General features: G+C 41.3%; 2 protein-coding genes across 6 annotated transcripts in view; one reads left to right on the forward strand and one right to left on the reverse strand.

The window, feature by feature from the left end:
- The first annotated feature begins 729 nt into the window (after positions 1-729).
- Positions 730-12,063, forward strand: LOC121907328 (acetylcholinesterase collagenic tail peptide-like). The gene is made up of 16 exons (XM_042426823.1): positions 730-955; positions 1,060-1,245; positions 1,835-1,917; positions 3,144-3,256; positions 3,735-3,776; positions 4,003-4,029; positions 4,274-4,345; positions 4,637-4,702; positions 9,053-9,079; positions 9,231-9,275; positions 9,388-9,423; positions 9,524-9,604; positions 10,059-10,155; positions 10,598-10,707; positions 10,874-10,993; positions 11,240-12,063. Exons 3-16 carry the CDS (start codon positions 1,842-1,844, stop codon positions 11,252-11,254), a joined length of 927 nt encoding a protein of 308 aa, XP_042282757.1. The 5' UTR covers positions 730-955; positions 1,060-1,245; positions 1,835-1,841; the 3' UTR covers positions 11,255-12,063.
- A 1,518-nt stretch (positions 12,064-13,581) lies between these two features.
- raph1a (Ras association (RalGDS/AF-6) and pleckstrin homology domains 1a) overlaps positions 13,582-22,946 on the reverse strand; it is a 69,300-nt gene continuing 59,935 nt past the window's right edge. For all 5 annotated transcript variants that reach the window (XM_042426207.1, XM_042426203.1, XM_042426205.1 and 2 more), the window contains 6 exons: positions 22,344-22,487; positions 22,116-22,226; positions 21,678-21,776; positions 21,348-21,468; positions 21,104-21,234; positions 13,582-18,637 (listed from right to left, as the gene is read on the reverse strand). In XM_042426207.1, the coding sequence (XP_042282141.1) occupies positions 16,268-18,637; positions 21,104-21,234; positions 21,348-21,468; positions 21,678-21,776; positions 22,116-22,226; positions 22,344-22,487 (2,976 nt within the window). In that variant the 3' untranslated portion in view covers positions 13,582-16,267. The remainder of the gene's footprint in view (positions 18,638-21,103; positions 21,235-21,347; positions 21,469-21,677; positions 21,777-22,115; positions 22,227-22,343; positions 22,488-22,946) is intronic.

The raw sequence follows: 22,946 nt of genomic DNA on the forward strand, positions 1-22,946 counted from the left end.
TAGTATTTTCTCTCTGCAGGTACAAACTGAAAAAAAATGATTCAGCAGGTAAAAATATCAGTTACATTTTCAGAGAAGTCTTTGGTTTTCTGTTCCAAGAGCAGAGCTCAGGAAAGCTCTACACGAAAAGAAAATTTTGTAACTGGTTTCTAGTCAGATAACAATCACACATCACTACAAACAATAATATACAGAAACACATATTTTTTTGCTTCTCAAATGTGAAAATTCGATGCTTTTCTTTGTCACACATGATAGTAAACTGACTTAACTTTGTGTTTTGGACCGTTTGGTTGTACAAAAAAAGTACAAAAATGAATAATCGAGAATAATTGGCAGATTAATTGATAATGAAAATAATTGTTAGTTGCAGCCCTAAATTCCAGTGACTTGACAGATTAAAAAGATTATATTTAGGAAACTTTTTATTTTATCTTCAAAACTTTCAAATGTTGGCAAAGACAGTGCAGTTGCTTTTCCGTCTGGCAAATAGCCTCCATAAACACAATGAAATGCGTTTTATAAGTCTGTCTTGTTTATAGTGTTGTTTATATGTTTGGTATTTTTGTGAACTTCAAGTTAACACAAATGGTATGTGATTTTGTTTGCCAAATTGGAAATGGAAGCCACACCCAACAGTGATGTCAGGATGTACTGACACACCCTGGAGTACACTTCTACATCACTGCAGCAAAGTGAGAAGTTAAACCAGTAGAGGGCAGTAAAACACCTCTTACTGTTACTGTAAATTTGGTCATAATTTTCTTGGCATTTTGTTGTTTTTATCACTCGAAAAGTATTTCAATAAATATTCTCAAGTAACCCCAAAAGCCCCAAGAAGCACCAGGCTTATAGAATTAGATTAAGTTGGTTTGATCGCTGAGGGGAAGTTAGCTAAAAGCCTTTTATCTAAATGGAAATACAGTTATGGTAATATAATATAATATGACAGAAGGTGAGGTGTAACTGACTCATTTCACTGTTGCATCCTCAGCATGGCCTGATAAGCAGTCCTCTCTTTGGCTCAGTGTGTAAGTAATTATCTGATTATTTCTGCAGAGTGCTGCCAGAGGCTGCGTTGCATTTCCACAGTTTATTGAGAGCAGTCGGACTCAGCGTGCAAGCTTAGCAGATTGGGCTCCAGCTCTGCTTGGACGATGACCAGGAAGAGAAGTCGCTCCAACAGCATCTCCACTGCAGGGTGAGAGCTTCCACACAGCACTGTGAGGAGGAAACAACACTGAGGTAAGACACAGATTACAATGCTTGTAAACACACTCAGTCAGTTTAATCTGCTCTGACTAGGAGAAGCATCGGTGCCAGAGTTAGCAGTCATGACAATAATTTAAACAGTGTTTTTTATGTATCAGGATAAACCCCTCTAGGTGCATTTTGAGGAGGTTAGCAGAATTCAGAAAAGGAACTGTATTGATTGTAATAGACAAGGGTAGTTAGTTTGTTGATTTTTACATTTTCAAGACTGAATTTGTCATTTTTCTGAACACAAGTGAGTAAATGCTCTTTGTCTAATAACACTAAAAGTAATCACTGGGAATTGGCTTGCTTGAGGATGTCTCTTAAATGTACTGGTGCTTTGTAACAGTGAAGGGGGCGGGGGTCTGTATTTGTCTGCCTTGTTCCAGGAACAACTAAGGTTCCTGAATACCAAACTATAAGTACTGTAAACAAGTGGAATTAAATTTAAAATCATTTAATTATTTTACTTGTTAAAAGAAAAAAATCTGATTGAAATTTGAACAGGAGACTGGCCATCTATGTTCAACTTCAGCCAAGGTAATGGCTAAAAGTCGATGTTGTTGTATGTTGGGGGCAGAGCGGAGATGCTGACTCAGCTGGTTCTGGGATGGACTGCCTTGCTCAGCGGCCTCCAGCCTGCTGCTCCCTCTGTCACAACCAGTAAGTAGAAACGTGAGACGGAGGCAACCAGACCTCAAGATCCGTGTGTGCCTTAGTCAAGTCATGTCAAGTCAATTTTATTTGTATAGCCCAATATCACATCACAAATTTGCCTCAGGGGGCTTTACAATCTGCACAGCAATACAACATCCCCTGTCCTTAGACCCTTGATTCAAATAAGGAAAAACCCTAAAAACCACTTGATGGATTTTGTAGGTGTTTTCCTCTATATTTCTTTGGTACAGAAAGAGCTTGAGTCAGTTAGCTCCACTAATTGACATCAAAGTTAATTGGAATATTAATATCAGTACCTGAAACTGAGTCACCAGCGTCTGATGGAGGCTAAAGCTGAATGGATAGCACAGCCTATTTCCTTTCTAGAACTCATCTGGGTCTCAAACCAGTCCTGGTTGGGAATAATGTTTCTGATGTGCATGCCCCCTCTGCTCACCCAGTCTCAGAGTGTTACTCAATGTGGCAAGATCTGTTTACCACAAATGATTGGATGGTCAGACTAATAAAGAACCATTTACAATCCTTATTTTGCCAGTTCCTAGAGTCCAACCAGGCGAGGACAATGAGAGCAATTACTTGAGTTACTTCCTGGAGCCCAAAAAACAGGTGGAATGAGACCCATATTCCATCTGTCACCAAATTCTCACTCTATTTTAGCGTTGAGCGGTTATAGTATTCAGCTGTCATCTCTGTTTCATCTCAGCACTTGGTCGGTTTTGCTCTTAAACGATGATGTAATGATTTTTTCCCACATATTGTTGCACTGACTCATGCGGGGGACAGGACAAGACAGAGAGCACGTACAGTATATTGGTAGCTTTTCTCTTTATTACTCCTCTAAATTGTGAACTGGATGTGTTTCAAGAAGAGAGAATATTGTAATCCCTTATGAATAAGGACACAGCTCTTAAAGACCGGGATCCCTTTCAATTTAAGAAAAAGCTGGCATGTTTGGGAGCAGAGCTCAGGTCATGTAGTGAGTATATATCATGACTGCAGACCACATAGGACCTGGATAAAGGGCGTGTAAAAGAGTCTTCAAAACTAGCAACAGCTCTTATAAGGTCTGTTTACACTCAAAGAATTTGGGATTACAATACAGAACAGTTACTAAACACTTGCTCTAACAGACAGTAAGGTTGGAGGAAAATTAATAGGTTACTTGAGAGTTTCAGTAAAGTTTTTCCGTGTCTGTCTGTCTTTCTGTGTAGGTTTTCTGTCTAGCAGAGGAAGCAGGTGGTCAGTTCAGAAATGTCAAGCTTTCTTCCCTCCTCCCCTTCCACCTCCTTTGTTTCCCCCAATCAAACGGAAAGCAGACCTGATGGTGATGAGTTCACACACACATACACACACACACACACACACACACACAAACTGATGTGCACCACTGTAGGGCATTCAGGTTAAAAGAGGTTCTCCACTGATTTTGCAGGTTACCTTACGTCATTCTAACTCCACACCCCCAGATTTTTTTTCATTCTCAAACTTATAGTCCTCAGTGACGTCACTGAGGGCACATATGCAGTAGTACTCCCCAAGACCTGCAAACTGACTTTGATGCATAAAATCAGTGGAGTTCTCCTTGAAGTTCAGTAAAAGCCATACTGTATCTTTTGATACTAACTTTAGAAGTGACCTATTTATATCCTACGCATAGAGACTTTAAATTTGTAATGTGTGTCATAGTGTCAACAAAACTTCTCTAAAAAGTCCAAATCTGTGAAATAATGACATTTTTCCATGAGCAAAGCATGCTTGATGGCTGACCACTAAATCCTACTGACTTGTTTTTAACTTCTCAGGTTGATATAACAGAACACATCACAGGACCTAAAGGGGAAAAGGTATGACAGACCTTAAATATGAATTCTGGTTCTTTCTGGGACAACAAAACAATTATAATGTTAGATACATGTAATTTAAAGTAGTGAAATCAGTAAAGTAAGGGAGCTCTTTCCACACTAATTAAAAGTACAACTGTCATTCATTATAATTGTTATAGTGACTATGTTTTCTTTCCATATTGCATTAACAATATACACTACAATTTGATGATGTTTATGTTTAAAGGGCTGCAGAGGACCCAGAGGACCCCAGGTACAGTTTAACACACTCATACACACACACACACACACACACACACACACACACACACACACACACACACACACACACACACATACATACACTACAGACATAAATATACACACAAAAGCATTTAACACCATCTTGCTGCATATCTGAAACTGTGTACACATGGAGATATTTGGCTTTTTTAGGCAAATTATAAGCAAATAGCAATAAAAAAGAAAAGTTGTGTCAATCTGTGGTCTGTCATCAGGGCCAGCCTGGTGTGATGGGTCCAGACGGAGAAGAAGGACGACCGGGAGCCATGGGCCAGAGCGGCGAAAAGGTCATACTATGCCTGTCCATGTCTATGAACCCGCTATTATACACTGACCTACAGTTTGTGCATCCAAGATACTGTTTATGTAACACAACTTCAAAAGGCACTTGTGTTTGAATTCCTATATTGCAAAAAAGTTTGAGGCTCATTTTGTAGTGTAGTGTTACTGCATTTAGTGATTGTAAGCATTAGATGTTGAAAAAATAGTATTAACATGAATTTACATAATTGTATAATTCTAAGGTAATAACACTAACACGGTGATTTGAGCTCATGTATGAAACAATGTTTCCACAGGGACAGAAGGGCGACAGAGGCTGGAGGGGCCTATATGGAGACATAGGAACTCCTGGGATGATAAAGGTACATTGTAGCTTGGATTTATGCTGCATTCAGTCAGCCCTTGTCAACTTGCGAAGTAGAAAAATCATCACGTAACCAAGTCATCATACACCACCTGACTGAGTATACTGTATATCACATTAGCTGGACTAAAGCAGGCCATTGCTAGATGTAAATAATGAAAGCCAAGCATCAAATACAATTACAACTGCCTGGAGATGTTATTCATCACTACTTGTAGGTTGTTATTTACACAGATTGTGACTGAAGAATGGAAGTTATATGGATTTATTTACCGTTAACCTGATGAACTGTTGTCCATCATGTGTTGAAATCATACATTAGAACATATAAGTCATGTAACCTGCCCAAGTTTACCAGTAATACTGTATTTAGTACCTCAGTACCTTTGATTAATTACTGTCTGAATGCTCCACTGGTGCCATCATGAGTGGCAACTGTTTTTGCTAAAACTGAATTATGCTGAAATTCTTGGGACTTGACCTTCTGTCGCTTGTCAGTTTACATCACTACTCACAAAGTGATCATGGCGCTGCACAGTAGCAGACTGTGGTCAAGTGAGCCGTGATTTGTGAAAACCCGGTCAAGACAGCCGCTGCTTGGATTCTGATGTGCGTCTATTCACATTGTTACAGTATCGGTGTTTGGAGTGGCCAAAAAGGACGAAAGACTCACATAACAGCAATAATTTCTCATGAAGTCTTGTTGAATGTGACGTCACCAAATGAGTCCTAATTGTTAAAACCGTTTCCATAATAGAAAATTAAAGGGAAAGTCAGCTCAAATTACATTATACCATTCATGATTCCCTCATATTTCAAATGTCATCCAAAAAAAAAGATCCTTAAGAAGAAGCTGAAATTTTCAGTGCAGTGGAATCCTCTTCACAATGACTCTATGTCCATGTGAAATTTGGAATTATTTTACTGTACAGTTTTTAAGAAAATTAAAGGCGAATTCGGCTCAAATGACATTATATGATTAATAATTTTCTATAATAATTTCTATTTAAATGGTCATATTTTATTTTGTTTGGGAGGTTTGCTGAAATAAGGTAATTGAGCTGACTTTCCCTTTAATTTTCTATGATGGAAACAATTTTATCAAATTAGGACTTATTTGGTGATGTCATATTCAACAAAACTTAATTGAATCATGATGTGTAATATAGTGTTAGAAAGTATTGCTGTTGCTCTTTCGTCATTCTTGGCCACTCCAAACACTGGTACCATAACAATGCAAATAGACACGCATCAAAATCCAAGCAGCTGCTGGCTGTGCCGAGTTTTCACAAATCACTTCTCACTTGACTGCAGTGCTAGTACCAACTAGCAGATCATCCGTGCCGTCCACGTCTTATACGTTTTATTTGTTTTTTTAATTTTGTTTATTTACAGTATGGGGAAGTGCAAAGAAGTAGTATCCAGCTAAAGTGGAGTCATCATGGAGTGGCTCCATATTTTGATTTTCTGGACTCTGCTCTATACTGCCTGCGGTCTACTCCTGCAAACCAAGCAGCACAGCAGGATTCAATACGACTGGGATTTTCTCCTCCAGTGGAAAAACCAACCTGCTAGTTCCTTCCCAAAGGCCGATGAACCACAATGGACCATTGGAGTAGAGAATGGCTAAGAAACCTACATCAGCATCTTCATAATGCTGAATTTAGGAAGAGGGGGCATCTGACAAAGGCTGAGGAAACAAAGACTAACCGGCATCCCACTCCCTACCATGGTTCTTGCCAATGTCCAATCACTTCCGAACAAGACCAATGAGCTACAAGCAAATGTGCACTGTCTATGTGAGTACAGGGAGTCATGTATTCTGGCTCTTACTGAGACTTGGCTTAATGAAAGAGATAATGACTCTGACCTGGCTATGGACGGCTTCGGTGCACCTCTGAAGCTGGACTGAGATCCTTCCATCACAGGGAAATCTCAGGGCAAGGCTGTGTGCTTGTTGGTGTAAAACTGTAAATCACAGATATTAAATTGTTGATTGTGTCTGTCCCACAGATTTTCATATCAGTGGTGTACATCCACTCTAGAGTGGATGTTAACAAAGCAGAAGACGTGGTTCACAACCTCCAATCACGTTCTCTGGATCCACCCCATTTCATCCTGGGGGACATGACAAGTCTCTGAACTTCCATCAGTATGTTGACTGCCCCATGCAGCAAAACAAAACATTGGATTTCCCAATGGGAAAGTGGTCTCAGACTTTTGGACCCTACCGTATGTTATGGCACCATCCCTAATGCCCTTAGAGATTTCCTCAGACCTCTGATTGGATAGGCTGATCATACAAAATAGTATTACAAAGGGAAGAAGTCATCTCTCGGACTCTTCAGAGATGGACAAATGAATGCCCCTAGAGCCCCTGTCAAAATATACCCTAGTAACAAACCCTGGGTGTCCAAGTCCCTTTAGGCCACCTTAAATAAGAAGAAACTAGCTTACTAGACAGGAGGTGTTTTGGAGAGAGTGCAGGTCAATTGGGAGGTCAAACGGGAAATCAAAATGGCAAAAATCAACTACAAAAAGAGGAGAACCTTATCTCTGGCAGCATTAAATCTGCTTGGAAGGGGATTAAGACTATGGCAGGGGTGCAAGAGAAGGCTACTGGAGGTGCTATTCCCTGCGGCTCCTTTGACAACAACACTGATCTGGTAAATGGACTTAATGACTTAAAAGAAGAATGCCATTGTATCAGTACATTTATGTCCCCTGGGGAACCAATAGTTCTACAGCAGTCTATGGTTTTAAAATCACTCAAATCTACCCACATCAGAAAAAGCCCTTGCCCTGATTGTATTAGTGGTAGAATTCTAAAGCCCTGTGCAAGCCAACTTTGCCACACACCACATATTTCAGACCTCTGAATTTACAGACGGTACCCATGCCCTGGAAAAAAGCTACTGTTTTTTTGCCAAAGAGCTGAATGACTTTAGAGCAGTTTGTCTCACGTCCCATTTGATGAAATGTTTTGAGAGAATCATCAAATCTATTATCATTAACAAAACGGAAGCCACACTGGACCCCATGCACTTTGACTATAGGAGCAATAGGGGGGTGGAGGATGCTTCACTCACCTTACTTATCCTACTTTACAGCCATCTTGAGCAAGGGAAAACTCATGCTTGCCTCCCATCCGTCAACTTCTCCTCAGCTTTTATTACCATACAACCCCATATCATGGCAGATTAGCTCATATCCCATTTACCTTAGACCTCTCCTTGGTGGGATGGATATTGGACTTTTTGACAAACAGACCCCAGAGAGTGAAAGTTAATGGAGTCCTTTCCGATGAGTGGCTTTCCTCCACTGGTTCTCCTCAGGGCTGTATTTTATCCCCCTTACTGTACATACTGTATACTGACAACTGCAGGAACCTGTATGAGAATAGGCATAGTATAAAATACGCAGACGATTCTGTTGTTGTCAGTCTGCTTCACAATGATCAGTCTGCGCATGGGAAGGTCTTAGATGATTTTATTGATTGGTATAAAGCTTCTTACCTAAAGATGAATATAATCAAAAAAAAAGGACATGCTGATTGATTTTATAAAAAACCCACCCACTCCATCTCAGACTGCCGTAGAAGACAACACAGTTACCATTGTTAGTACCTACAGATACCTGTGCACAATCATCGATGACCAACTGCAATTGGAGTACAACACAAACGCCATCAACTCCAGAGCACGACAAAGACTGTTTTTGCTGAGGAAGCTAAATTCTTTTAATGTGGACAAAACGGTTCTGACTCTGTTTTATAGATCTTTTATTGAATCACTTTTGTCCTTATCTGCTGGTTTGGGAATCTTAAGGCGAGGAGTAAGACAAAGCTACAGAGAGTGGTGAACACCTGCTCTAAGATTACAGGGGTGTCCCAGCTCAGTCTATCCACTCTGTACAACAGAAACCTGGTCAGAAGGGCCACCTCCATCCCGGGCTGATCCATCCCACCCTTTGCACCAGGAGTTCCACCTTCTGCCCTCCAGGTGGAGATACAGGGTCCGTATAGGCTCAGGAGCTCCAGAGCTCAAGGCTCCTTCATTCCTAAGGCAATTGCTGCCATCAACCATTAACTATAGTCCACCTTTAATTGTTGCACTTTGTATACTCTAGTACATGCACTTTTTTTCTTACTCATTGCAATTTGTAAACTTGATGTTTGCTATTACTTGTTTATATTGTTTTTGTTGCTGTCGTATGTACAGTATGTTTCACCCATGTTTTTTATGCTGTACCAGAATTGCCCTGTGGGGACAATAAAGATTTATTGAATGGAATTGAAAGTAACAGCAGTGAACAACTGATTTACACTTGTCTGTGTGTGTATTTACAGGGCAGTAAAGGGCGAAAAGGATTCAAGGTAAGTGACTGTTATGCTGCATGTCTTTTTAGTTTAATACACTTTGAACACCACTGACATTTCCATAGAGCAATGCTTATTTTTTTCTTTGATTGTCACTTAATTCTCATCATCTTTATTTCATCTTTATTTATTTGTGTCTATCTTTTAGGGTGATAACGGTGTGAAAGGAGACATAGGACTCAGCGGAGAGATGGTGAGGGAAAAAAAGAAAATATTTTCCTTCATTTGCTTTTTGCTGGAGAATGTGACACAAAATGATACAAAACAATTAAACTACATGTGCAAATCAACGTGTGTGTCTGTAGGGTGACCGAGGCATCGCTGGAGAGAGGGGACAGAAGGTAGGCTGACATGACAGACATTTAATTCAAGGTAAATGCAGTTGAAAACATTATGAAAATAAGTAGAGCTGTGAAGGCAGGGGATTCTGTGCTGTTCTAGGGTGACCCGGGTCGGTGGGGCAAACCAGGGGTGAGGGGTGAGCAGGGACCCAGAGCAGATCTTGGGGACAGAGGAACCACGGTAGGTATATACAGTAGTGAATGACATTAACCAAGTATTTCTGGAAGGGAACTGATCACTAATCGATCTGACTGGTTTTGTGTTTAGATAATGTCACCTTGTTAGCAAGCTTGAACATCATTAAATGGTGTATGACTAATTTTTGGTGGTCAAAGATGTTTAGATTGAGCATGGTGTGTTAAATAATACTTGAGGTCTTATTCTAATCTTATGGTTAGCTGAGAATTGATTTTAATACAGTATATAATGTGTTTGAGATGGTTATATTTTGCAGGTTTGCGTTCATGAATCCTAACTTTTTCATGTACATCTTTAAAACCCTCTTGTGTGCGTACATAAGGCCCCAGAAAAACAGCTTTAATGGTCTTTCTACAAATAGACAATTCTTCCAGGGGTGGGTGAGACAGGAGTCCCCTCACCACAAATTTGAATTCATGTATCAATCTGTCTCCAGGGGTTGAAGGGACATCGTGGGCCTACAGGCAAGCAGGGTCATCCTGGTCCAGTAGGACTGCCTGGTTTGACCGGAGAGCCTGGACGACCTGGACAAGGTGGGTGACTGCAGGAACATCACTGATTTACCATCCAGCTAGCAGTTAAGGAGAGGACACTAAACCTGATAAATACCAGATTTTGAATGATGGAGGGTACCAACAGATGGCTTATTACCAGGTGCATGACGAGGGACTTCCCAACACACCTACCTCATGTAACAGCAATCACATGATGTGCACACAACAAGTCATATGAATGCTGATCATGGATTCAACTTTCCACTCATTTTGGCCTTTTTTTTTTTTTTTTAGAAAAAGAGCACACTGTTCTCACTCAAGATGACTTCATCTTAGATTAAGAAATCAATCCTCACACTGCATTCAAAGAACCAAAATATCAGGATTATTTTATCCTGATAACAGCATGTTAGTCTGAATTAGTTCAACTGCATTTGAAGAACAAGACTCCAGTGACTGATAATAATACCTTGTGTTGTAGAGTACATCCTACCAGGTCTGCAGGGAGACACAGGAAGTCAAGGTCCTTCAGCCACATGCAACTGTTCACAGTTTCAAACCCCACAGCAACAGTGGGACAACGTCCAGGCGGTCAGTGTCCCACACTGTTTAGTTTGTTTATTTTGATCTCTATCAGCTGCTACATCACTGTGTGTGATCTCAAGGGCTTTCAGTTGATTCTGTTTAGTATGGGATGCTGCACAACATTTTCAAATATTCTCTGTGTAAATAGACCCCTTTCTGTGTCTCTCCCCAGATTTTTATTGCAGATGGAGAGAAGCAGATGAGGAGGCTGCGGGGGCAGAATGTGATGGTGCTGCGGACAGACAGACAGGCTCTGTACATCTATGCTGAATCCCAGTGGATCAACGTACTGGTAACTACTGCACGAAAAACACACAAAAAAGAATGGAAACACCTCAGTTCAGTAAAGTGCCATTAGCAGAGTCACAGGCACACAATATGTAAAAGCATGCAGCTGGAGGTGGGGTGGAGAGAATGGTGGTAGAGTTGTCTGGATGGACGGGAATGTAAGACAGACTTCAGTTGCAGTGATGATGTATTTATCCTTACGACCTTCTTCTGTTTCTATCATCATGCTGCTGCTTGTGTGGACCATGAGGAACCCAGACACTGACCCCGCTCCACCCCACCCAGACTAGAAACAAGAATCCTTGGCCTTCTCTCATTACCACCACCGATGTACCCTTGAGCAACACAATTCATCCAAACTCCTCCGGTGGAACTCTGATGGAGATGCATGTGCATTGTCTCAGCATTGTAAACGGCCATTATGCATTCTCGTTCTCTTTGTTAACACACTTAAAATTTCACCTATATATTTGTTACTGTAATGTTTTCCCGCTCTGAAAAGTGTTGTGTGATGACTCTAGAATGCAATATTTCTTTCATGTCCTGCCATGTATATACTGTCGCTGCTGCAGAGATCCCACAGAGAGATCAATAAAAATCACATCACTTACTCTGTCATACTTTTGTATCAGATTGCCATACTGAAGAAGTAATCCTTAAGTTTTCTGTTGTTTAGTCTTTATCTTTATTGCTAAGTGCTCAACTGAATAAATGGAATTCTCTCAGCTTTGTAAATACGTCTGTTTGCTCTCGTGCAGGGAGTTGAGAAGCTGCACAGTTTAATCTCTGTGCATGCAGTAGAAAACAGGTTGTAGTTTGTAGTGGAAAATATTAAAGGGCAAGGATTCTGACAGCCTCACTAAAAAGTTAATATTCTCTGTAGTAACATATGATATATCAAGTCATGTGGCAGCTGACTGTTGCTGTTACAATTGGCGCTATCTGTTTGTTGGATCTTTGTTCTGGACCTGTTTGAAACAACGGCAATTTCCTAAACTGTCAGCTGTCAAAGGGCAAGTCCTGTTTTAGTGTTTGGTGGTGTGAAAAAAAATCTGACAACATATTATTAGAGGAACATCTTGGGACTATTCTTCTTCTTCTTCTTCTTCTTCTTCTCATCATTATTATTATTATTATTGTGCTCATTTTCAATAAACTTGCAAATATTTTCTTTTTCTTTATGGATGAGCCTGATAAGTTATTCATTTTTTAAACTGACATACCAAACCTAAGAAAATCTGGTGCCATTTCACCTTAGGGTTATGTTCCACCAACAAAACAAATTTAAAATGCCATAACTCAGTGGTCATGGGTCTGGCTGACTTGAAAATTTGTAGCTCATCCTTTGTTCTTGGACAGGATTTAGGTGTTCATGGGCACCATCCAGTCAAATAATCAAATGAACAATGGCTGAATTCTACTGAGCTGCATTAAGAATGGAGCCCTTGTTAACGTTATTACTTTCACCTGTGCTTTTCCTACTTCAACATGTGAAAGTGTCTACTAAAGGTCTATTCTGATCTGGATCCAGATGAAGATATTTCAAAACATTTTTTCTCATTTATGTAACAAATTAAGACAATTCTGTGGCCTTGGCGGTGGTATGTGCTCTCTGAGTGCTCCATTTCTTTTTAAATGTTGAACCTTTTCTCCCCCAAAATGCATGAGTTGATGTTTTTTTCCCCCCATGTATGACATTATAGCTATGCAACATGTTGTTTACACATTTTAGTGTATTTAACATAAGCGTCTGGTAAACAGGAGATGTTTCTTGTTGTCTGGTGCTTCACAAAAATCTTAACGGAGAAGGATAGAAACTGATGACTCTTTCTGAACTTCAACCGTCTTATTGTGTTCTCAAGTGACATTGTGTTTACCGAGTCCATTCGAACAACCCATTGATATTCAGGACTTTGTAAAGGAATTCACAAGTTGTGATGTACAGTTTTTAGATAATGTTGGAACCCGTAGAAGAAATGTAACTTAATATGCTTTGTCTACTCTTGTTCCTAAACATACACTGAAATGTAATTAAAACAAAATCATACATGAAAAACAAGGCAACATCCATCTTTGCTGTCAGTCATTTTGTTATTAGCAACAGTTTCCCCGCAACTTAAATTACTTTAATTGTTAATGCAGCTTTTTTGATACATATGTTTGCTGATGTTTGTTTTTGTTTTCTTGCTTATATATTTTATTTAGTTGCTTTTATTTTTTTTTCTTTAAACGTTCAAAATAAACTATGCTGCAAAAAACTTGATTTGTCAAAAACATGACATCACAAATTTCATTTGATGGCAGTAATACTTTCGTATTTACTAAGACTGGAGCACGTTGACTGGTGTGACTTTTATGGTTTAATATGATGTACAGTATGCTGTCAGGAACTGGGCAGTCTGACTGCACCACTGCATACATCACAGTTTTAAGACAGTTCACAATAACTCAAACATACAATCTGATACTACCTGTTCCCAATCCACAGCTTCTCAATACCTGAAAACCAATCCTCCACACTCTTAAATCCCCAAATTTCCAAGGCCCGCAAACAATAACATTTGATCAGTGTAGAAACTCCAGAATCTGCACTTCAGTTTGAATCATTTTTCTCATTTATTTTAAATGCAACAGCAGGTTTGATACCCATAACAGCCATGTGCTCTGCTGGATATCCTTGAGCAAGACATTGATCCCTTTCAAACTGTATGTTGTTCTAGAGCGTCACAGACATAAAACATAATGTTAGTCTAGTGATTACTTTCCTGCAGGGCAGTGGGCATAGGAAGTTCTCTCAGGTTATTTCTCCCCTCCAATAATATCACAAAACAGACAAATTTGATGTTAAAAGTCAGTTGTAAAGTCATTTAAAAACAAAATGAATGCACATTTATCACTGAAAAGAGGAAAACTGGGACAATAATATATTAATTTTTGGCATTGGTTCTGTAGCACTGGTGGCGACATATCATGCAGATAATTTGAATTTTGTGATAGTCAGGAGATGAAAACAGGAGAACAAAAATTTCTGAAAGGATTTCAGGTAGAAACAGACTCAGGTTCAGCTGCATATAAAACAAATATAAAAAACTATGACCAGGAAAGGTATCAACAAAATCTCTACCAGCTGATCTGGATTCTTTTCTCCAAAATGAAAGACACAATTTCTGTAACCACTGAGTGCAGAAGAATGCAGCAGACTAACTACTTTACTGACAGGGTTCATTAAACTGACTATCTAGTCTAATGTAGCTGCCTCACTGAATGGCTAACTACTGTGGCTAACTAATAGATAACATTTTTTGAAACATGTTGTTCAAAAACAGAATTGTACCAGTCTGAAATTTTGCACTGACTTACTAGCTAACTAGATAGCTAATTTCACAAAGTGACTCAGGTTGTATCCATTAGCATCTTTCTCTGAGCAACACTGCTTTTAGTGCTCCTGGCAGCTGGTTCTGCTCCCATTCAACATTTTGCATTGCAGGTTAATGTCCCATCAAAGTTTCTCAGAGCCCAAGATAAGATATTTAAAATTGTTCATTTTGTCCCATTAACAGTCCAAAAAGAAAACCAGTAAGATTTAATATTTGAGACGCTGCAACCAGTGAATGTGCAGCCTTTTTACTAAAAAGAAAAAAACAAGTTTTAAATTAATTAATCAACTAATCATTTCAGCTTTAAATATCAGCTAAAACTCAAATAAAACTTGGCTAAATCTTTCAAAGAAGCTCTCTTTGTCAGGGTCTCTTTTTATGGAAATTGTCTGAAACCTAATGGGTGACATCACTGAAGTTACAGTCCAGGGTTTCTGCAGGGTACAGCTTTTACCACGCACCTGTGAGAAGTTTGAGCATTTCATTTTTTCAGGCACTTGTTCCCTGGTTCCCAGGGCGTCCCTTTGGCTTTTCTGATCATTTAAGATGCTCAGTGGACACACACCCTTAATAACTAACTAGCAAAGTGATTGACCAGTTGTTAAGACAAGTCAACAAGTGACTGATTTATTAAGTAGCTGTAGCTGACTAGCTGCGTAGTCTGCTAGTTATCAAACAATTATCTGACTTAATGACAAATTAGCTGATGTCTCGATAGAGTCTGTTTAAATAAGGTCACCAAATGTTTGGACATTTGTTTGATGCTGCTGAGTGACTCACATGCTAAGGCTGAGCACAAATTACAGACATTTTGGAAATTGGAAAATTCTTCAGCTTTTGTCAGTCAGTGTGGGACTGTCCAGATGAGTCAAACCTGATATTTACAAACTAAAATCTAGATAGGTTCTTTGGACAGCTGAGATGAGGGAAAGAGATGCTTATCTGCCAGCAACAACCTCCCAGACATCTCATAACTGTACAGAGGGAAGGGAAGACGTGGGGAGAACTGTTGCATAGCTCCCTCTGGTGTAATAATTGTAAAAATATTGTGTGATGCAATTTGATTTCAGAACTGGTTAGGATGTTGAAACACCTGTAATCTGACCACAGTCTGGTTGATTCTTTAGCTGACTACTTCCAGGAAGTATTTGTTCTGTCAGTGTGCATTTAATCATAAAGTTTTGGGAGTCATCAGCCATGAAGCTGATCAGAAATATGACTTGATGAAATGATCCAAACATACCCTCAGTTGAACAAGCTGTTTAACACTTAGACATATCTTGAGAATAGAGACCCATGTCTGGTCAAAACTCATACACCTTTGACACTTTTTTTAAAACTTAAAATAATTATAATAATAACAATATCTTTCCAGTATTAAATAATCTTATATAAAGACACACACAAAAAAGTTTGAAAGAAATGGCAATGCTCCCTCTAAGAGTGCCCCCCCCTCCCCCAACGCTACTTCCATTGCCACGGCTCCATGCAGTACCAGTTATTTTGCAGCAAAATGTCTCTGTTGCTGTTGTCGTTCAAGTCTTGCCTTTATAGTTTTCGATGCAAAGCTGCAGACATTGTGAAAAAAGCTTGATAGGTGATTTTTCTGGCTTGCTTGTATACAGATATATATATATACATATATATATTTTTACTCATGTCATTAGATTAAACATGTACTGGTAATGATAGTAATAATGAGGATAATAGGAACAATCATAATCTGAGATTAAGAGTAGGAAAGACGTCTTGCTACTTGCTCGGAATCCAAGGGTGTATGGTTCAGGATGAGGAGAGAGACGGACAAGTCAAGACAGACACTGATTATTTCTTCTCTGCAGGAACAATGAGACCTAATTAGTCAGAATAGTTCTTTAGGCTCCATCCAGGGTCTTTGCCCCCTACCAGTCACTGGTCAGTTTGGTGCTTTGGTCCCGTTTTGGAGGAGCGGGAGGTGGGCCTCGCCGCAGCGTTGCATAGCCTGAGATGTTGGCATGTTTGGTGGAGTGGGAGTGCGTGTGGTGGCGAGACAAAGTGTGGGAGTGTCCTCGGACACCCTGTTGTTGCTGCTGCATGAGCTCGGGTGGAGGAGGCGGGAGGAGTGCCATGTCGTCCATGGTGGCCACGGGCTCCATCTTAGAGGAGGGGATGAGGTTTGAAGAGGTGAGTGAGCCATGGCGAGACACTGACTTCCTCTTAAGAGTGCGGTTAAGGTCTTCCAGGAAATGAGGCTTTAGTGCCAGGGTGCTCGGTCCCGGTGATTTTGGGGATGTGGGGGGGATGGGAGAGGAGGAGGAATAGGAGGAAAGGGAGGGGGGTGGGGTCTGAGACATAGGAGGTGGTGAGAGGGGCATTGAAGTTGTATTGTCATACTGGGTTGTGTTGCTGGTCCGCCGGCTCAGTGTTGGAGGAGGAGGGACTGCCCCCTTTTTCAGCGAGCTTTGTTTCCATGACGATGACGACAAGGAAGAGGTCGCTGGCTGTTGAGGTGGCTGCATCTGAGGCTGGGGGTTCACCACAGCGACCTTTGGGGGGTGATGGAACTCTGACGGGTGGGGAGGAGGAGGGAAAAGCTCAGAGTCACTTGGGGGAGGCGGGAAGTAGTCAGGTGATGAGTCAAGGTGAGTAGGCTGGGCGGGGGGAGGTGGGGGAGGAGGGGATGGGAAGTCAGAGGGCTGATGGTGCTGGCCTGTTTGAAGCCCCTGGAGCGCCAACGGGAGGTTCGCCAAGTTCAGCTTCCCTGGCTTGGGGAGTGGAGCAGGGAAGGCAGAGGAATCTTTTGAAGGAGACCCAGTCGCTGACGAGGAGCTGGACGAGGTACCAGTTTGAGGAGCTTGGCCAAATTTGTTGACCAGGCTCTCCACTTTCTTTGGCCTCTCATCCTGGGCCTCGCCTGATGAGCTGGACCGGATGGAGGAGGCTCTCTGTGGGGTCGGAGGAGGCCCCCGCTTAGTGGAGCCTGTGGATGAGGTGGAAGGCGACTTCTTTATGGGGGAGCCTGTTTTGGAAGAGGACGAGGAAGGAGGAGGGGGGAAATCTCCTAGTGAGCTGTCAGGAGGGGGTGGGGGAAACTCTGGGGACTGCGGAGCCACAACACCTCCTGGCTGCCACTTTGGTTTGGCCTTGACCGCTGGAGGAGACTGAGGAGCAGAGAACTTAGATCCTTCCATGGAGTTGGAGGAAGGCAGAGAGGAAGGAGCAGAGTTTCCCGGGAACTGATTGACAATCTGTTTGACCAAAGAGGAGGTAGCGGCCGCAATGGAGACGGAAGTACAGGAGGAGGGAGGAGAGAGGGCAAGGTTTTTGGAGGACAGGCTGTGCTGCTTTGGAAGAGTGGGAGGTGGCTGATTGGGGGAGTGTCCTGTAGAGAAACTTTGCTGCTTTTTTACTGGCCCATGGGTGCTATGGGGTGGTGTGGGGGATACTGGCGAGAGGGCAATTGGGAGGGAAGAGGGACCTGAAGGTTTGGGAGGAGTTTGGGGGGGGAAACCACCCATGAAGGTTTTGGGGGGTGCAGGAGGAGGTGCATTAGGGGACAGAGGCCGTAGGACTTGCAGTGATGCAGGAGGAGAAAGCTCAGCCGGAGGTGGAGGGGGAGGGGGAGAATTATCGTCGTGCGTACTTGGGCTGAAGTCATACACCATGTTGGGAAATTTCTGTGCCAGGAACTGCTGGAGGCCAGTGTTGGAAAGTTGAGTGCAGGAGTTAGGGGCCAGCTCTGGAGGGGGAGGAAGAGGCAACCCATTGGCCTCCAGGCACTCTGGTGGTGGAGGTGGAAGGTATGAGGGTTCCTGCATCTCGTCTTCCAATGGGGGTGGTGGTGGGAGAGCAGATGGGCTGGATGGACCAAATTTCAGCGCAGCCATGGCTGAGCCAGGAGCCGGCGCTGAGGGTGGAGGTGGAGGGGGAGGAGAAGGTGGTAGTGTAGGGGAGGTGCTGTAAGCAGCTGGGAGGGTATTGTAGTTGGGTTTGGGTGACTGGATGGGTATGGCAGGTGGGGTGGCTCCTGTCGGCTGTGTCCAGGACTGGCCCTGGCTCTGCAGGCGAGCCAGCGTGCTGTACTTGACATAGGAAGAGGCAGGTGCTGGCTGATGGGCCAAACTTGAGACGGGCGGTGGAGGTGGAGGAGGCGAGGGCGGTGATGGGGAAGAATCCTCGGTTGGGATGAGGCCGTCGGTGTAGCTTGTCCGGGAGGGTGGGGTCAGGGGCTGGGAGGAGAGGGTAGGGATCTGGACAGGGATAGGTCTACTGATAGGGTCGATCCTCATCATCTGGAGAGAGAAATGGAGAGGAGGAGGATGAGAGGGCCAAGGAGAAAGGAACAAGAGAAAGAGGAGGTAAGGGGGAGAAGAGGGGCGAGAAGGAGGACAGGAGATTCAAGAGGAAGGGGTGATGAGAGAGAGGGAGAGAGACACAATTACAACAAGTAACAAACAACTTCACCACTTTCAGGTTTCTGAAAACCAAATAATTCAAGACAAGATGCAGGAAATCAAACAGCAAACGAGTGCAGTCAGAAAACACACAACTATTGAAACTACAATCTTAGCACCGAATCTTCAAACTGAACTGACTGTATTGAATCAACATCGTCCCTGACTGAATCAGTAGCTTTTAGAAGTGGAGCTCCTCACTGGTGATTCACAGTATGTTATTCGCTTGTTAAAAGCTTAATAAAAGATCACAAAAGCCACAGAAACAATCATAATGTGGCAACGCTATCGCAAATCGTTGCTTGTTGAGCTATTAACCTAATAGACAACAGTTGTAGATGCCTAGTTCAGTACTAAACTGAATGTAACAGCTTGAACCAGCAACCTATTGAACTGAAGATGAATTGGTGCTGAATGTCATGGCAGTATGAATCGAGATGCGTTTGTACATACTGAAATGCATTTGAATTGTGATGCGATCATTTTTTTAGGAAAAAGTGAACTAATAGTAATCGACTATGCATCTTTGAACTAATAAAATTATGTGAATTAGCACAGCGAATTAACTCCAAACACAATGCAACACTGAATAACGTCAATTGCAGTCAGAACACAAAACTTTCTCACTCCTCACTGTGGTGTCCTACAACGATCACCTTGATAGTGAAGGTGGTCTTTACATTTATTACAAAGCTTTGTCAATTTCAGGCACCCTCGATGAAACTAAAGTGGGTCCTATGGATCGACAAAGATCAATCCAGCATATAACAGATTATAATTTAGTTCCAAATATCAAATAGGTTGTAAGCAAGTTTAAGTCTAGAGTGCTTCTAATCTGGTCTAAAACTGGTTGCTTGAAGAAAGTAGTTGTGAGCTAAACAGTGTCAGTATATTTGTTACTCTAGAGGTTGGTTAGGACATTCATCACACCATGAGGTTAGAACAAATCAACAGTTCAGCTGCAGCCATTCAAAAACATAGATACAGTAGAGTTCACCAGACAACAAACATTTTTATATCTAAAATCAAGTTCACCTCAAACTTGTGATGCTTCACATACACACACATACATATACGATATATCCATTTATACAACAAACTGATTTGATGGTTTTTGCTTGTCTGATAATCTGATAATCAACAACCACAAGTCTTGGTTCACTCTGACTTTACTTACAACATCAGTAGCTGTAAATATCCACCATGAGTAAAGAATAATAGAAATATTCAATTGTACGGTAGTTTTGAAAATTTTCCAGTGTTTATTTGGCTTCATTACTTTAACACCAGAGGAAATAGTGTGTTAATAGAAATGTATAATGTACCACAGTAGATTCAAACAGTTGCCTGTTGTCAGATTAACTCTTGAACCAATCACTTGAAGTATTGGAGTCAAATAATTGTATACACAACCCAACAATGGAAAACAAATTTAGAACGCCTAAAAGATCTAACAAATCAGATTTGTAACATTTTAACAATCAAATGACCTTCAGAAAGCACAATGACTAAAAAGAGTCTATATTTTATTTTTGATGAATGTACTGATGTAAAGATAATAGGCCTACAATCTGAATTTGTCTGTTATTTGTCTGCAGGGTTAGACAGACAAATATTAGTTCTTATCCTTAAGAAATTGGAGCACCTATGGTCATCAGCTGAGGATTTGATGTGATTATAACAGTGTTTATGCTCAGCTACTTAATTTTCATATCAATCATTATATTAGTTATCTCAGTTATGCTATTTAAAGCAGCTCTTAATACATCCTGGATGTCTGCAGATGTGAATATTGTTAAAAAAAATACAACTACAGAAAAATATTGGGTCAAGAAATTGGCATTTATATCCATGACAACAATGGCTTCCTGTCTCACAGTGGATTTTCCCCACACAGCGTAGCAACTGTGTAAACTTGACATCACAGTATAGAGTATATGGCCCAGTCTGGAACTCCAGAGGGCTGGGACACACTGTGTCCCACCGCTAATGCTACATCCACAAGTGTGATGCAACCAAATGAAGTAATGCCACAGACAGATGCAAACTGGTCACTTCAAAGCACAAACACAATTAGTCAGTGGTTTAAAAGCTGCAACTGATCTGTTAACATGCCTGTTACATCACTTCCTGTCTAACCTCCACTCCCTCCTCCTGCACAAAAAGGAACTGCCATACGTCCCTTCATCTTTGACTGCTGGCAGGAAAGCAGAGGGGAAACATGGGAAATGTAGGTAAACAGGGCAACGAAAGGAAAGGAAAGGACAGAGTTTGTGTGTGTGTGTGTTCGCTGTGTGGTTGCACCTCTCCTTGCGTTCCTCTCCTCCAGGCATCAGAGAAGATGGAGCTGACGACACTCTGGGACCGGGTGTGGCCTGATGATGCCATCTCTGATACACCACTGTCAGACTGGCTGGAGTGGTTAGACTGGGATTCTGTAGTGAGAACACACAAGCAAAATTAAGTTTTATTTTTTTATTTTTTAAATATTTATTATTGTGGATTATTAATATTGAAAAAAAAGTTATTCATTTTTGGACAGACTGACCTGGAAGGCTGGAAGAGCTGGATCCTGACTTGATTGAAGAGGAAGAGAGGGAGGACCAATCATAGGCTGCCTCCGTCCTCCTCATTGCCTCCTGGAAGTTGATGTACAGCTGCTTCCCATACTGACAGACAGGCAGACAGAAGAGAAGTTTTGCAACTACATGACAAAGACAAACTTAACACAGTCACTGCACTGAAGTATTGATGATTGACTATGTTACACATAACGCAGCATGGAGACTGTATGTGTAAAAATACCACCGTTCATATGGGAGCAGACATCAGCATACACCAGATTTTTATGTTGTTGTACAACAGGACAAGTCATTACCTTGGCGATACGAATACTGTTGATCCATTGTTGGAGGGTTCTGACATCATCACAGCAGAGGTACTTGATGTACTGAGACTTCTTCTGGATCTGAGGGTGCTTTACAAAACACAGACACACATGGCAGTACTTTATAAAATGCTTTTTGTACTATTGCCAGTAGTTTTACTACAACTACTGCCACTATTGCTGCTACAGACACTCTAGGGTTGACATTCCTGATGTATTTTTGAAAATTAAACTTAAACTGCTGCAGTATAAATACATTAAACAAAAATATATATTTCTAACATTCTTCAGTATGTCTTTTTAAAACAATACAGATGTCATTACTCTGTCAAACCACTAGGTGGCATTGTGGGATTATGGTGTAACAACCAGACAGTATTAATCTATCTCTAATTTCACTACCAAGTGTGTTTATATGAGTGTGTATACCTTCAGCACCATGCAGTAGTCAGTAGGAGCCTTGTACTTGCTCTTGTAGTCCTGGCCGTGGTAGACGTTAACATGATCCAACTGGAGAAAACACACCAGGTCTCTGGATGCCTGCACAAACACACACATTGAATAGTATAGTTGTATTTTTTCACGGTTAATCTCATTATTCATTACCGTTCAACAACACATATTTCTCTTTGTGCTTCCTTTCAATCACAAACACACCTTTGCTTTGCCCTTGGGGACATAGTAGATGCCAGAGGCCCTCAGTAGGAAATAGCGTTTCTTCCATGACTTCTTCCCATCCTCTTTCAGCCACAGCACTCCCTCCATCTCGGGGACGGACACGGAGCTGCCCCCGAAACACTCCTAACACACACAAACACACAGACAACAAATGTTTGTAAGTGTGTGATCAAGTTTTTACTTGTTGAACTAAAAAACCTATATACCTTATGAAGGTCTTTGATCGAAACGTTGTATATATTACATTATATTTATTGGGCAGGTGAAGACAGTGTGTGGGTGTCCCTTCTTTTTAGTACATGGCTACTCCACAAACACACCTGTCACATAGACTACTCAGGTTTGCAAGAGATTTTTTGATGATCAGAACTGAAAAACCTGACAGATTGTCTGCAGTGCAACAGCATGGAGGAGAATTATTCAGTACTGTTTACATTCTGTATCCTCTTCTTCTCCTCTACATTTTGATTGTTTGATATCACTGCTTGTCTGACATTCATATCAGTATTGTCTATTTCCTGCCTCTCTGCACTTTGCTGAGCATCTTTGCTGTAAGGTGGAAATAAACAACAGGTTTCAACA

This window comes from Thunnus maccoyii, chromosome 11 (assembly GCF_910596095.1).
Source record: "Thunnus maccoyii chromosome 11, fThuMac1.1, whole genome shotgun sequence".
Classification (NCBI taxonomy): Eukaryota; Metazoa; Chordata; class Actinopteri; order Scombriformes; family Scombridae; genus Thunnus; species Thunnus maccoyii.

Excerpts from the sequence above, each read along its gene's own strand:
- LOC121907328 (XM_042426823.1), top strand. The coding sequence starts at position 1,842 with ATGCTGACTCAGCTGGTTCTGGGATGGACTGCCTTGCTCAGCGGCCTC. Across the intron at positions 3,257-3,734 it reads AACGGAAAGCAGACCTGATG|GTTGATATAACAGAACACAT; the intron begins GTGATGAGTTCA and ends TTAACTTCTCAG. Across the intron at positions 4,703-9,052 it reads GAACTCCTGGGATGATAAAG|GGCAGTAAAGGGCGAAAAGG; the intron begins GTACATTGTAGC and ends GTGTATTTACAG.